This window comes from Manis pentadactyla, chromosome 4 (assembly GCF_030020395.1).
Source record: "Manis pentadactyla isolate mManPen7 chromosome 4, mManPen7.hap1, whole genome shotgun sequence".
In the NCBI taxonomy this organism is placed as follows: Eukaryota; Metazoa; Chordata; class Mammalia; order Pholidota; family Manidae; genus Manis; species Manis pentadactyla.
This window is the reverse complement of record NC_080022.1, coordinates 98,745,802-98,762,596: the sequence shown is the minus strand read 5'-3', so window position 1 is coordinate 98,762,596 and position 16,795 is coordinate 98,745,802. Positions and strand designations below refer to the sequence as shown.

The following is a 16,795-nucleotide window of genomic DNA, read 5'->3' as shown; positions in this document are numbered from 1 at the left end:
AAAATATAGACATATATGCTGCCTCATACCTATATCCCACCAACATTTCAGGACTAATATTACCAATATTCCCTTCCCCTACCCAAACCCAGTGCCATATTCAAGTGAGATTCATTGTGAACTCGGGAAAATCAGTGGTGTTTATATAACTGCTAAGTCTCTGCCTGGGTTGGGATGGCACAACCCTTTCAGTTCCGATTGACAGGCTGGCAGATTAAAGTCAAAACTGGCCTTGAATTTGTGTTTTCCTTCTTTGCTTTACTTCCCGTTCTCAATCAAGTATTTTGGGACAACCCAATACTAGTATGTGCCTAGTGTAATACTGAGGCAGGCAATAGAGGGAGGCAGGCAGAGTTCAGGGCCCCTATACATTTCAATGCCCTTATAGGTTTCAAGGAGCTTCAGGGCCCTTGTAGATTTCAAGAAGCTTCAGGGTCCTTGTAAGTTCCAAGGCCCTTGTAAATTCCAAAAAAAAAAAAGCTCCAATCCAACTAAGCCATTCAAAAGAACAGTTAGACCTCAGCTCTGATTGTTCATGCCCTATGCAAATGAGGCATTGTACTTTTAGCCAGTCAGGAGCGGGTTTTGATGGCACCAGTTCAGTTCTCTATTTGGCCTAGGGAGGGCGGGACTTCCTAAGAGGCAATATAAACAACAGCCCCCCACACACACAACAGCCCTGATGGTATCCACCCTTGGAGCCCCTCCTGAGTAAGCAAGATCTTTCTCTTCTCACTCATTAAAAGAGTTTTGCTGGTTGCTCCATACGCTTGTCTGCTGGCTTCATTCTTCCTTGCCTCTAAGATGCAATCCTGGGAAAAACAGCAGTGTTCTCAGCCAGTAACTATACTAGCAGCTATGGCCCAGAAGGTACAATTGATCAGATTTTTACTATGTACTAGGTACTGGGTTATGAACTGTTATTATGAACATGTATTATCTATTTTAATTCTCACAACACTTTACCAATGATATTACGATGATGTCAATATTATGGATGAGAAGACTAATTCTTAAAGAGATTAAGTAACCTACTCAAAGTCCTACACAGCAGCAAGTAGAAATGCCAAGATTTAAATCCAGTACTGAATGACTCCAAAGTCTGTGCTCTTAGCAGTAAGCAGCTTACAGTCTATCTGGGAGATAAAAAATTCACACATGAAATCATTAGATTGTTAAAATACCAAAATGCAGCTCCTTAGGTCACAAATTATGGTGTTTCTCTGAGACCTGACCAAGACTCTTTTTTCTGAACCTTGAGAAAATTCAAAAAGAAAGGGCTTGAGCTCTATAACAAAATAAAAGCTTACAAGAGCTCTGAGTTGTATGTAATCAATAAATTCAAAGCTTGAATGTGTAGAGGGGCAGAGAAGAGAACTCCTGGGAAAAAGCCTACAGTGCTAGTAAGTATATCTCAATATTTCTCAAATACCTTACAGTTTGCAGAGCACTTTCACATAAACATGTCACATCTTCACAACAACCCTGTGAAATACAGATTATCTCTATTTCACAAGTGAGGACAAAGCATAGTTTGTCCCACAGCCAGGAGTCATGTTGCAAAGTTGTCAGTGTACAAACTCAGACCTAGATCGTCGCCTCCAGCTCTCACATTTTCTGCTATGCCTCACTGCCACTCATGACTCAAGCAGCCCAGAGTCCAGTCTGACTGCTTTTCCCAGGAGCTTTCCTACCTGGCCCCTTTGTGTTCCATGCACCCTGCTGGAGTGCCTTTTATCAGTCTAACTGGTGGTCTCCTTTACCAACTGCCATGGAAACTTCTAACAGCCACATTCCACCCATTCAACCCTTCTGCCTTTATAAAATCAGGGGTTCCCTGGTTCTGGGGACAAAGAACTGGACATACTCACGGAGCCTCAACCTCCTAAGTTTCATGATTATCCTTTGTCTCTTGCGGAAACTTTTCCACCCTACACAAGGAAAGCTGGTCATTGGGTATAACTTTCTAATGATGTTTTGAAATTTCAAGTGGGAGAAATATTGAGATTTCTGGACCTTTGCTTCTGAATGCCTTGCTATCTTTTCTCTTTCCCTAAGTTCCTTCCTGACAGATATTCTAATCTTCTTGCAGTTAATAAATATTTACTGAGCTCCTTTTAGGTGCCAGGGATTGTTCTAGCTCTGGAAAAACAGCTTTGAAAAACACAGAAAAGTGCTTACTCTCATGAAACTTGCATTCTAGTAGGGAGTCAGATTACTTAAGTAAATAGCATGCCAGATGGTAATGGACATTGTAATGAAAAAGTTAAGGGGTTAGAAAATGACTGACAGAATGGGGCCCATTTTCAAAAGGTTGGCCAGGAAAAGCACTTTAATGAGATGCCTAAATACAATGAGGGAATTAGCAAAAGTTCATTGGCTCTCCAGGGGAAAGGCCCTTCCAGGCACAGAGAACATAGTACTGAGGAGGGCCTGACGTTAATGCGAACATAGGGCCTTCAAGGAGCCATTGTGAACAAGGGGAAGGTGGTAGTAGAAGTAAGGTCCAAGAGCAAGGCAGGGACCAGGTTCTGTAGTTCTTTGAAGGCCCCGAGGAGATTGTCGCTGTTCAGGCATGCAACCTTATTCAAACAAATAATCTGGGCCAGGATGGCTGGATGCTGAAATACAAAGGTGAATAAGACAAAGTCCTAATTGTCAAGAAGCCTAGAGCCTGATGAAAAATAGAGACAAGTAAGCAGGCAAATACCACAGTGCAATAAGTCATATGATCGGGATAAACACAAAATACTGTGGTCGCGCATGGGAGGGCACCCCGTGCAGACCGGGGATGCCAGAGAAATTGCAGTCTGAAACCATGCTGTCCAATAGGGTGGCCACCAGCCACATGGGTTCAGTAGCACTTGAAACGTCATTAGTATGACTGAGAAACTGAATTTTAATTTAACTTTTTAAAATGAATTTAAAAGGATGAAATACTTTTCATTAAAAATAACTTTATTGTTTTGGTAAGACTGCCTTCCACGTTTGCCATTTCATCACATAAGATACTGTTGTGCCATAGGGCTTATGTACTTCTTACCACTGAAGATGTGTCTACCAGGAAATTTATAATTAAATAAACATGTGGCTCATGTAGTATTTCTGTTGGGCAGCACTAATCTAAACTGAAAGTGGAAAAGCTGAGTCAGGGCCAAGTAGAAGGAGATGCCTCGGGCAGAGGGACCTACGCGTGCCAAAGCCCATATGGTACACGTAGCTTGGCACCTTTGAGAAATTACAGGTAACTTAATATGATGAGGCCTGAAACGCTGTGAGGAGTGGGGAGACAGGAAAGGTAAACAGCAGCAGATCCTGCGGACTTTATATACCACAGAATCTGAGCTTTATCTTAAGTATAATGGGGAGCTACTGAGGGATTCAAGCCCGAGAGCTGCACGATCAGCTTGGAACTGTTGGAAAGGTCACTTCAGCTATTGTGTGGAGGATGAATTGAAGGGGTCAAGAACAGAAGGAGGAAGACCAGTCAGTGCTGGTTATAATAATCAGGCGGGAGACCAAGGCACAGACAGTGGAGGTGACAAGAGAAGTGCGCTAATATGAGACACAAGAGAGGTCAAGACTGGCTAGAATTTCAGTTGAGCAGCTACAAGGAGCAAATGGCTACTTCACTCCAAAGAACATCCAGGCAAATGACTGAGCTCCCAAGAGAACACAGGGTGGGAGGCTGACCCACCCGACAGTGCTTCCCCTCTCAGTTAAGATTATGAGTAATACTTGGTGGGAAGAAAAGTTTCCTGGGATCACACTTGGGGCATCTTATTTTGTCTTTAATTAATATGATTTATGGAAGTCATTGTATTCCATGCTGCCAGGCACACAGCTCCAGTATTTTCATTTCCCTTGATCAAAAGATGGCTGAGTGACAAGATTATACCTCTCAAAATAGTCTCAGGGAAAGAGAAGTGTATATGAGGTGCTCCCCTCCCCTCCAGTGGCAAACAGGGAAAGGAAGTAATATTAAATACAGCAGAGAGTCACACCCTACTTCAGCAGCCCAGGGGCATACCCAGGTTTTATGGAGCCCAGAATTTATATAGTGTTTTTAGGAGTTGGAGTGGTCTCTTTAGGAAAAAGAACATTAAAAAGTGACTTCGATATTGCTGGGTAGGTCCTCATGTAAATAAGGGTCCCTATGCTTAATTTCCTTAGCTTCTTGGTGCAGCTGCTTAAGTACCAGCAGCTTTAGGAGGTCATTTGGTTCATTCATCAAATATCTAATAGGTTATGGGCACTGAGCAGGGTACAAATGATATAAACATGAGCTGAAATGAGTTAAAACTATATGAAATGAGTTGAAACTCAGCCCTGCCCTCAAGAAAACCACCATTTAGTGTAGAGATAGGTAAACAGGTCATCTAGAACTATGTCAGGAATGCGAGGATAAGGGCTCTATCTGCAGGGCACTAGGATGCAAGAAGAGGGGCAGCTGACTTGCCTGAGGGAAGGCTGGTTTGGGTGCCTCCCTGGGGCTTGTGGGTAGTATTTTGTGTCACAGAAAGCTGCAAAATTTGTTATAACTAAAAGTAGAAGATTGCCTTGAATGGCAATCCACTTGCTGAAAGTCTCATCACTGCCAAGATGAATGGCTTACTAATGACTTGAGATCCTCCCCAGGGTAAAACTCAACTCTGCCCTGGACTGAACGGTGACCTTTCAAAATTCCTATGTTGAATCCCTAACCTCTCCCTTTCCTCACCACTGTGACTGTATTTAGAGATAGGTTCTTTAAGAAAGTAATTAGGGTTAAATGAGGTCATAAGGGTGGGGCTCTCATCCTATAGGATAGACATCCTAATAAGGAGAAGAAGAAACAACAGAGGTAGAGATCTCTGTCCCTCTCTCCCTCCCTCCATGCCTGGCAAGCCAGGAAGAGAGGCCTCAGCAGAAACCAAACTTCCCAGCACTTGTTCTTGGCCATGTAGCCTCCAGAACTAGGAGAAAATTAGTTTCCATTGGTTAAGTTGCCCAGTCTGTGGTTCTTTGTTATGGCAGCCTGAGCAGACAGGACAAAGACCTAGAGAAATGCAATCGTTTCCTAGCCTGGCCCCTGGGCAGAAGAGCCAGGAGCTGTGGGGTTTGCTATGCCTCCATCTGTATTTCCAGGGGAAATGCAAGAACGGTGGTTGGTGCCCCCTCATCCTCTTGGGCCCTACTCCTTCTTCCTGACACCTTAGCTCCTCTAGACTACTCTTTGAGTCATCCCCCAAGGGACATGTTCACAACTAATACAGGAGTCCCTGCTCATGAATTAAGGAGGGAACCTAGTATTGCTGAACGAGTCCTGGTAATATTTAGAAATAGCCCAGGTTGGCCACTGTCCTAGGTTCAAGGCCCCAGGCAAGTGAAGTCCTCTCCCTGAACTGTAAAATGAGGGGAATGGGCTAAATCATCCCTCAGTTCCCTCCTGCTTTAGTGGTTCTAAGATTCTAAGCTGTTATCTTTCTGGAGTTCACTTTCAAGGGCCTCTGAAGACTTAAATGTCTCCAGGTCCCCCAGGAAGGAATCATTCTCTAAGATGGGGAGGAACTTCTGGCCAGGAGGCCTTCCCAGCAGTCTTCATACCACCTTTGGGTGCACAGGTGACTGAACTACCTTCTCAGAAGCCTCAGAGTCCACTGCTGTTAAGCACTTTTGAAGACACAAATGTATTTGTGGAAAGTAGGGATTCAGAGATCTCCCTGGAAGGTTCTAATTAACAAGAAATATTAAAAAGTCTTGCCCAGTTAGAGGAGGAGGCTCTGTGGTATTCCTTCCATGAGGAAAGAAAAAAGATAGCATAAAATGTCAGGGAGGAAACTACTTAGTGCTGTGTTGTGAGCGTATGGTACAGGGAAGCTGCTTAATCTACAAGAGGACATGAAAACATTTGCACCTGAACTTCATTTTGGCAAGAGAACTCAAATGCTCTGTGACCAACAATGGCCAGCACCCAGATTTCACTGCCATGCCAGCATTCCAGATAGTCATTGTGGCACCCCCTCCCAGAGCAGGCTCTGAAACCAAGGGCCTCTGAAGCCACACTGAGGTAGGAGCCATCTCTGGCCTCTTGTTCTTCTCTTAGAGCCCTACAGTCTGTGCACCATAGATTATATATACACTGAAACTATATTGAAATCAAAAGGCACTTCAAGGTCAAATCAAGGCCTAATGAGGTAGTTCACTTGTTGGACACTTACCAAAATGACTTTGAATTGTGCATTTTTTCCTGTGCATCTGAATCCCTAACTGATTATAAACTCTGAATGACTGACTGTTACTTTTGTGTTTCCTCCTTGGTGCTTAGTTTGTTTTTTGCTAACTGATGTTTTCTGATACCACTTCTGACACCAAAATGTGGGAGTTTTCTACACCAATGTTACAATTCTCTGACGCCAACTAGATATTCAGCAATTCAGTTCAGTTCTGACACTAACTCTGAGCTAGTGTCAGAACCCCCAGGTTAAGGGTATAGTTCCACAAGTCTGTCTCCAATTCAGACATCAGCCATAAATAGGGTGCCCAGGCCACCCACACTTCTGCTTAGCTAATGACAAATTTGAGGGTTCCCACAACACCCCTCAGGTTGTATAATTAAATAGAAAGACTCATCAAATTCAAGAAAGCACTTGGCTTACTTTTACCAGCTTATTATAACAGATGTAACTCAGGAATGGCCACGTGGAAGAGATGCACAGGCAAGGGATAGGGCCTGGGGGTAGGGAGGGTAAGGCACTTCTATGTCCTCTCCAGGTGCACCACCCTCTCAGCACATCCATGTGTTCACCCACCTGGAAACTCTCTGGGTCCCATTGTTCAAGAGTTTTTATAATCCATTTCCACCCTCATCCCCTCCCTGGAGGTCAGAGAATGGGGCTGAAAGTTTGGTGTTTCTGATCACCAACTTCCATCCTGAAGCTAGGGGTCCATCCTGACTTGCTTCATTAGCAAAACCAATATGTGGCTGAAAGGGGGGCTCTTTTTGAAAAATAAAAGATGCTCCTATCACCAAGCAAATTTCAAGGGTTTTAGGAGCTCTATGCCAAGAACCTAAAACAAAAACTGAATTTTTTTTTTATTATACCACGGTTGTATGTAGTAGGTTCTCAGTTAAATATGTACCAGTTAGTTCTTTGACTAACTTGGAACACAAGAAGCATAATTAGGGACTAACTATGGCTAAGGAATTCCTTTTTTTGCAATCAGAAAGATTAGGGGAGACACTTGTTTTTGTGACAGGTCATTATGCTAGGAGATTTCATGGCCCAAATTCCATTCAAGGTGAGGACCTTGAATTTCATGTGAGAATAGATAAAATAACACACACTGGACCATTTTTGTTGTTAAAAAGCTAAATTTCTTATTTAGAAGTTTCCATAGACTTAACGAATTATGAGGCTCTCTGACTATTTCTTAGTCCCTGACCCCTTCATTGAAGCCTTGAGTGTTAACAGAATGACAAAAAGCAGAGGCTGGTGGTACAGTGCCCTTGACTCCTCTGCAGCTGAGAAGACTGCCATTTCCATATGCAGGAGCTTGCCAGAAGTTGCATCTAAATGAGTCGCAAAGAGACAGTGAACAGTAGAAGATGCATCAGCACCAGGGAAGTGTCAGGGTGGGTCAGTAGGGTTTTGCTGTGGTGACCAATTGTGCCAGAGGATTTGGCTGCTTTTCAGAAGATCCTTTCACTACATCCCAAGGTCCCTAGCATTAGAGTACAGCGGTCTCTGTTCACCGCAAGAAAGCCAACTCAGAGAGGACTTCCTGGGCCACCACAGATCTCTGCTGTTAGAATTGCTCACATGTTGTTAACTGAAACTGAGATTATCTAAGGAAGGATGGTTGGGCATAGGAACCAGGGATACCTGAATCCTCAACTGAGGATCCTCAAGAGATTATCTTGTTTGTTCATAGTATTCACACTTTCATCAAGAATAACTGATAGTTGAGATGTTCCATTTATCCCTGATTCAACTCCCATATGTGGAGGCAATAGACAGACCCAGATTATTTCTTGTTCAGCAGTAGAGAGAGGCCTGAGTGAAATTTTACTGCCCCATTACTCCATCTTGATTCTGAAATCAGGCTCTATTTATGTGATGTGTGTTCCTTCCTCACCCTCTGTCCCAGCAAGGGGCAAGTCAGGAAATAGCAGGGTAACTAACTATGACAGTTTTCATGGGACTGAGGAGGTTCAGGCAAACTGGAATGAGTTGGTCGCCCTAGGAAATGGCCAGGGCTGACCTGAACCAAATACCATCCCAGATAGGTGTTTACATGTTAGATTCAGAGCCTGGTTTTATTTGGAAGGTTGCTATACTATTCTCTTGGGTTTGGCAATAAATAATTGTGTGAGGCTACACAAAAATAAACCTCAATAGCAATAGAAAAGGTAAGTAATACAGATTCCAGAATAAAAAATAATCCACAAAATTATAAAGTTTATGAGAGCAGGAACCATGTTTCTGTATTCCTATAACATATTACAGTGCATTCCACATAATAGATATCCAGTAAATATTTGCTAAACAAATGAGTAAACAAACTCATGAGTAAACAAAAAATGCCAGCTCTGGCTCTATCATTACTAAGCTGTTTGACATTAATAAAGTTAATGAACATTTTGAAGTCTCTGTTTCGTCATCTGTAAAATGGGGGTAAATAATTAGCCACTTTGTAGTTGTTCCGGGCTGAATTGTGTCCCACCAAAATGTCTATGTTGAAGTACTAGGACCTCAGAATGTCACCATGTTTGGAGATAAAGTCTTTAAAGAGGTAATTAGGTTAAAATGAAGCCATTAGGATGGGCCCCAATCTAATCTGATCTGTAAGAGAGGAAATCTGAAAACACCCAAAGACATCAGACACATGCACACACAGAAGAAAGGCCATGTGAGGACACAGCAGGAAGATGGCCACCTGCAAGCCAAGGAAAGAGGCCTCAGAGGGAAGCAAACTTGCTGATTCCTTGATCTTTGACTCCGGAACTGTCAGAAAATAAGTTTCCATTATTTAAGCCACTTGGTCTGTGGTATTTTGTTATGATGGCCTGATCAACTAATACAATAACAATTAAAAGAATTAACACAAATCACCTAGCGCAACACTATTTCTTGTTCATATTACTATTTACTACTAATAAAAATATCTATGCAGAGCACCAAAAATATACATAATATGTACAAAAACATACAGAAAGGATAAGGAGAGTTATTGTGCACACTGGAGGAACTTGGGGGACAGAGAAAACTGAGCCTGCCCTGCACATGCACCACCATGCTGGGATCACAAAATATTAGCCCAGAGCTTCTCCAACTAGAAGATGCATATAAATCACCTAAGGATCTTGTTAAGTGCAGCTTCTGATTTAGTGGGTCTGGGGCAGAGCCTATAAATCCACTTTTCTAAGCTCTGAGGTGATTCTCCCACTCCCAGGGCCCCAGGACCACACCAGGCAACACTGAAGAACTGGGCTGCTTTGTCCTAAAGGGAGCTGTAAACTTTTTGGATACACAGGACACAAAACAAAATATATCGAGTAGCTAAAAAATATTTGCGAAAATGCATCCCATGTCTACCTGCAGTGGTTAGAGTTCACAGTGCCATTTTAAGTGTCCGTATATTTCAGGGCCATAGAGTTAAGGTGCTCAGACAGGTGAAGTTACTCGAGTTCCCGGAGGAAGGAAGGACAGCACTTGACTCAGCAGGGAAATGAAAACATTCTTTGTGGGAGAACCTCTCTGGGCTAAAGCAGCCTTAAGTAGTCCAAGTGAAGTTGGTTTCGTTCTTTTATTTCCCTATCCAAATAAGGACAGGAGTGGCATTTTGCTGTTTCTTTGAAGGGGTGAGGGAAGGAAGGCGTGGGTGTATTTATGGTACTGTTTGCTACCAACTAGCTAATGTTTGGTTTCCTTATCTTTGGAGAGTTGTAATGGGTATTGGTGCCAGCTTAGCAGCCACCTGATCTCAGTCAGACCCTAAAGTCATTAACAAAGCTGCCAGGAGGTAGGCCTCATTGTGAGCCTGCAGCCAGGGCTTTGGGAAGAGGGCCTATACTGGAGAAAGAACAGTCTCAGCCTTGGGTTACTATGTAACTTAAGACAAACGTCATTAACAGAGCCCGCAGATCGGCATCACCAGGGCCTGTTGCTCACCGTGCCCCAAGAAATAGTCCCTTCCAGGTACCTGACCAAACGCAGATCAGATTTTCCTTGTCTCTGAGACCCAGGAGTTTCCATGGGGCAAGCAGATGTGGGTCCAGCCACTTGTGAAAGCTTATGCTTTTAGTGTTTTTCTAGAGTTGGAAGTGTGAAGATGGGTTCAAGAGTAGCAGAAATTTCAGCTCCTGAAAATTTGGATTTATCAACAGACATCTGCATATTCTTTTTAAGGGATCCAGGTTTCTTCTAAGGTAAGTGGTCAAGATAACCCTGATGGTAATTTCTTTCTGAACAGATCTTTGAGGACTTCATTCAAACTGGATCAGACGCATTATTGTGTTTAGATCGTGAGCTTAGATTTTGGAAGTTAATAGCTACTAAGTCAAGTCACTTAACCTCATTTAAGTCTCAATTTCTCATGTTTACAAAATAATAGTACTTATTTCCAAGTAAGTCATGGATTAAATGAGAGGTAAAGCCTATAAAATGTTTAGCTTTTATTATAATTTCTCTTTTCTTTACCCTACTTAATCGCATCACTTCCATGATACAATTGCAAACCCCATAAAGGCAGTAAAGGCTTTGACTTACTTCTCTGCCCTTCTCTGGTCCTAAAGTCCACTACAGTGCTTGTCAGTTAGATAAAATTTAAATAAGCATCTCCTATATGCCAAATAAAAGACACAGCCCTTGACCTTAAGAAGCACACAGTTTCTCAGAGGGAGACAATTGAGTCAACAATAAAGTATAATTGAAAATCCTAAATGTCCTAACAAATGTCCAAATGGGCAAAGAGGGACAAAACAGAGCATCTTTACTTTTAGTTTGGAGACTAAGAGATAAGAAAAGGGTTTAGGAGCTCCTGGGTTGGTGAATATGAGCTCTGGAGAGAGCTGCTTCCTCAGAGAGGACACAGAGGCTCCTCACCCTTTCATCTGGCTGTTAATAAACCAGTGATCTAGACCAATGGTTCTCTCTCCTTTACAAGCGCCTGATCAGCCCCAAAGTCTTGGCCTTGCTTATGGCTGAGCTCCTGCAAAAGTCACAGCAAGGCCAAGTGATCCAGAACTAAGTAACCCAGCAACATAAGGAGTTATGCTCATGGTACAGACCATCACAACCACAACTATTCATGGATCCGTTACACTTGTTATCATCACCCTGCATTGATCAAGAATGAGAATGACACTGGCTTGCACTCTCAAGGACAAACCTGTGCACCTGCACCTGTTGCACCCTGTGGACAGGAGGGTCTGAAGTCAAGTCTCCTCTTGAACAGCAATAAGGGAGGGCATTGGAGCATCCAACCAGCCATGTCAGAACTGGAGAGGTCAGCTGCATGGAGCTCTACACACATGAATTTGAACAACTATCATAGGCAAAAAGGAACTGAACCACTATTAAAAATTAAGAAATGAAAATTCTGATTAGGAAATTAAGAAACTCCATCTAACAGGCAAAATGACCCTGGCACACAGATAGAATAAACCTGAAAGACACATGCTTCAAAAAAAAGGGAGGGGGAGTTTAGAGAGGATATATTTGAATTGAGTTTTGAGAAACGAAACTTGGTCGGTTGTTCCAGACCGTGTGTCTGAGTGTGTACTTGTGTGTAGGCATGGGATGGGAAGGAAGGGGTGGAGGGCAGGGGTCGGTCACCAAGCAGATGGAGAATCTTACACAGACACAGGCAACAGCCTAACTCCATCAGGGATCTGGAAGAGATCTGGAGTTGCCAGAATTTGTAATGTGGTGGGGAGCATTAGGTGACCCAACATGGTCAAGGCCAAACAACAGAGGATCTTATGACCCATGCTTAGAGGTTTGGATTTGACCAGGAGGGCAATAAACAGCCAATGGAGGGAAGTGTAATGATTAGATGTGTGTGTTAGAGTGTTTTAGCAAAACTTTCTCTTCAGCTGAAAAAGAAGTTTTTTCCAAACCAAAGAGATTTAGAAAATAAGAAAAAAAATCACTTATAGTTTCACTACACATACACAACTCAGTGTTCTAGAATGTGTCTTCCAAGAGAGAATATCAGAGAAAGGGAGCTAACGTGTATTGAGTACCGACTAGTTGTGAGGTGTTTCGTGGAGGTTATCTCACTGTAGGATTAGTGAATACTGAGGTTCACTGCTCCGTGCGGCCTACAGCCAGGGGGCTGTGAAGAGGATTCAGGCAGGGCAAGACTGACTCAGCCTGCATGACTGGGTAACCTAAGGTGAAGATTTTACTAAAGTGCCTGACTTCTGCCTCACAAGGGCCTCATGTTCACACTGTGCTCCACTGGGCAGATAAGGTGGGGCAGAGGAAGGTGAGAAGAAAGCAACTTTGAGAAGAGGATTTAAGGATGATAAGTTCTCTTTGAGATGTTTGTGAGACACACAAGTGAATATACAGGTTTAGTACTCAGGAGAGAAATCTGGGCTGGCACTAAATATTTTGGAGTTGATGCTTAATTAGAATTAAAGCCTTGTGAAGAGGTGAACATGTGCCAGGGAAAGAGAAGAGAGAAGACTGAAAACAGAGCCTCGGGGAATGACAGAATTTAAGAGGTGGAGTGACGGACACCTCACCAGGGCTTGTGAAAGAGGGTCAAAGAAGAACCAGGAAAGAAAGACATCCTGGAACTTACCAAGTGTCAAATGTCACAGAAACCAAGCAAGATGAGCAGTACAAAGAGGATGCAGGGTCTCGCCACTTATCAGGAGAAACTTTGCCAGGGCATTTCACAAAGGGCAGGGAGGGGAGCCTGACTGCAGCAGGTACCAGGACGGATGCTGGGACCACGAATGCAGGCTCTCCTTTTGGAAATCTTGCCTGTGAAGGGAGAAATTTTTGTGTTTGATTCATTTGTTTTGTTTTGAGAGACTGGAGGAACCAGCATATTTTTATGAGACAAAGGTGCCAATAGAGGTTGAATATAGAGCCTAGAGAAGGGTAATAACCAAGGCAGCAAAGTCCTAAAGCAGTTTTTCTCAACCAAGGACAATCAATGGCTGGACATTTGGGTCTGTCACATCTTGTTGGGGGAGTTGTTACTAGTTGCTATTGACAGAGGCCAGGGACACTGCTCAACACCCTACAATTCGGATAGATCCCCACAATGAGAGAATTATCTGGCCCAGAAAGCAATAGTGTCAAAGTTGAGAAACACTACTCTAAAGGAAGAAAAAACTGTCAAAAACACAAGTGATAGGATTAGCTACCACCTGCCATTAAATATTTGTTTAATTAATTAATTAATTAAAAATTCTAGGTGGAAACCCTAGATAATTTAAGCATGGCGTGAATAATTTGAATACTATGTAGATAATACAGACTTAAGGGCAAGACACAGGCTCATGCTGAGTTGGGAGTACAATGATACTGCCTAGAGAATAAAGGAAGGCTTGGAAGATGGCATGACCAAAGGAGATTAGCATTTATTGAATATCTACCATATGCCAAACACTTTATATAGTCATGTGACTTAATGTTCACTAAACTCCTATGAGCAAGGCATATGCTCCATTAACTGAGGTGGAAACAGACTCATAAAGGTCAAGTCAACTTGTCCAGGATCACTCATGTAGTAGAAAATGATACCAAGACTTAAACCCAGTGTATCTTACTCTAAAGTCCGAGTGCTCTCTATTGTATGATGCTGCTTTCCTCCCATAATCACATCAAATGATATCTGAGCCTTGAAGGATGAGCAGAAATTCACCAAAGAGGGGAAAGGAGTGGAACAGGGGCCATTGCAGGTGTTGTGGAGCCCACGTAAGGGCCTTGTGATGTGAAACAACCCAGTTGGTGAGTCTGTGTGACTGAAACTCACAGTACCTGGCTGGGCCACAGGGCAGGGGTGGGAGGGGACCTGACACAAGGGGTAGAAGAGTAGTGTGGCTACCATATAGCTAAGTCTTTTCTAGAAGTCAGTAGCTCTTAATTTTAGCCTTTCCTGATGCTATGCAACCAACTATAGCCTCCCTGTGCTCTGTTTTACATTGTTTTCCTTTTGCCCAGTGCTAAATTTTCCATATTGTCCAAGCACAGCGGTGTCTAAATATTGGTTTAGGGTTTAGTAAATCTCTTCCTTTTCCATGAAATCAAAAACAAACTATGTAACTTACAACTCCCTTGACTGAGACCCTCATTACAAGGCAAAATGAGTTATAGATTAATTTGGGAATATTTGAGCACCTGTTAAACAGCAGTGGGCACACAATTGCCCAGAACATAAACCAGGACTTGTCAGACAGCAGCTCTAGTTTGTTAACTGTAATGCCAGATAAATGTCATCCTCTGCTCAGGCTATTTAATAGTTTCTTAAAAAATAAAAATAAGAAGTACTCAGTTGTACTTCCTAAGGTATTTCCTGTTTACAGGGTGTGTGTCCGAACAGCTGTGTTAGCAGTGTAACCTAACGGCTTTCAGATCAAATTGTCCTTTGAAGCTGCCAGGTGCCAAGCTAGGGAATTACTCCCACCCAGGCCAGAGCTGGGTCTCCTGGCCCTGATCCTGGCTGTTCTGGGTTCCTGTCTCCTACAACCATACAGCGCTGTAGTGACTGAAGAGAATGAAGGGTGCACAGAGGTCTGGAGTCCACTCTATCTTCATGGAATATATCACTTTATTGGTTTTCCCGAAGAATTTTGCAGAGATTCCTGTATTTCCTAGTCACAGAGCAGAGGTCGCCAGGCACAGATCACCGCTGGTGCTCTACACTTGCCATTTCTCACCCATTCCAATTTCTTTTCCTGTCTGAAAAAGTGCAAAAGGGCAGGATACATCCCAGGCTGCTGGACACATGCCCACTCATTTTCTGAGGCAAGGAATGCATCCTTGACGGCGATAGATAAATGTATGTGCTTACAAAAAAAATCTCGTTTTAAATACAGTCCATTTAAACATAACTTACTACTTTTAGACCACTAATTCACTATTTATCATTTCAGTATATTTTTTAAATACCCAGCCAGACTGAAAGAATTGAATCTCGCTTCACACAGAGAAAGATTAATCCATAAAGATGTTTATCACAGCATTATTTACAATAGCAAAAACCTGAAAACACCTTAAATATATAATTATAGGACAATGGATTAAAAGAAAAAGAAAGAGAAAGCATGACCCATTCACAGTGAGCTTTATGCAACTACTAATAATTATACATCAGCGTGTTAGTAACATAAGAGAATGCTTACATAATAATGCTGACTAAGCAAAACTAGATACACAGCTGTATAAACAACTGATCATTTAACTGTGAGAAGCACGCATAGAAAAAGGATCAGGCAGCGTGGTCTCATGCTTCAGATCCATTTTCATCACTTCTTACCCTCACCTGTGAGACCCCAGCAGCCAACACAATGAAGCAGATGGAGAGAAAATATGCTTATTTGGACGTTTTGAACAGTACAGGAGATAAACTCACAGTAATTGACTTCCCAGACACGTGGTATGGGCCTTGCAAACAGATCAAGCCTCTGTTCATTTCCTCTCTGAAAAGTACTGCAGTGCCATGTGCCTTGAAGTTGAAGTGGATATGGATGGCTGTCAGGATGTTGCTTCAGAGTGGGAAGTCAAATGCATGCCAACCTCAGTTTTTTGAAAAGGTGAATTTTCTGGAGCTAATAAGGAAAGCCAGCATTAAAGAATTAATTGAATCATGTTTTCTGAAAACATAACCAGCCATTGGCTCTTTAAAACTTGTGATTTCTTTATTTGCAAAAAGGAAAGATCCGAACAATGTACAAGACGTACTAGGGAGGAATATAGACAAACCTCTCCTATATTGGAAACACTTAAAAGGAGCCTCAAGGAAGGGAGAAGAGGTCTCTCAAAGCGTATTTTACATACTTCCAATGCCTTTAAAAGCGATTCACTTATAAATAGGTAATAACTTAAAACTGGCCAGTATGGCTGGTGACCAGAACGTCATTATTTAGTAAGAGTAGAGATGGTAGCAGCTATTATAAGCAAAACAAATAAATGAACAAAAAATCAGAGTCTTATTCAGTGAAGACCCTGGACCTCACGGGATGAACTCCAACTGCTGGCCATAAAATTATCATAAGACTCTGTAGCTTTCCGCTGCACAACTAGAAAATTAGGCATCTTTCACCTTTACTTTCACATGCTCTACTGTATTTTTTTACAAATATTAGTTGCTGTGGGCAGTTAACACAGAGATTGCTTCTGTGAGAGCATGGGCTCGAAGGAAAAAGGTAGGAAGAGTGAATTCCAGTTACTCTGTGGTATCTTTTTTTATATTAAGGTATTATTGATATACACTCTTATGAAGGTTTCACATGAACTATGTGGTATCTTCATCAGTTGGCCAGGATGGACGCCACTGCTGTTCTTGGTTAACTCTTCCTTTTCAAGTTTGAACACCTGCTTTTCTTAACTAATCCAGCTCCAGGGTAGGACTAACAGTGAAGCAACTCAGTTTTTATGTATCAAAGAAATAAAAAACCCTCATCACAGCAAATAATAGATTGCCATCTGCATATATTTAAAACTGCCTTTAAAATTTCTCGAGAAAAAAAGGACACTGAGAGTTTGTGCTCTGTGAAAGGCCGGTCATTAAGGAGATTAAATAGATACAGGTGATGGGCATAAAGCAGAAGTGTGCTGTCAGAGATTAG

At 42.4% G+C, this 16,795-nt stretch overlaps 1 protein-coding gene across 1 annotated transcript in view; it reads right to left on the bottom strand.

The window, feature by feature from the left end:
- The window catches only part of LOC118933924 (transmembrane domain-containing protein TMIGD3-like), an 81,550-nt gene extending 79,597 nt beyond the window's left edge, over window positions 1–1,953 (bottom strand). Inside the window, 2 exon segments of the mRNA XM_057499464.1 lie at window positions 1,632–1,757; window positions 1,868–1,953. Of these exon segments, the coding sequence (XP_057355447.1) occupies window positions 1,632–1,757; window positions 1,868–1,953 (212 nt within the window).
- Between the last annotated feature and the right edge of the window lie 14,842 nt (window positions 1,954–16,795).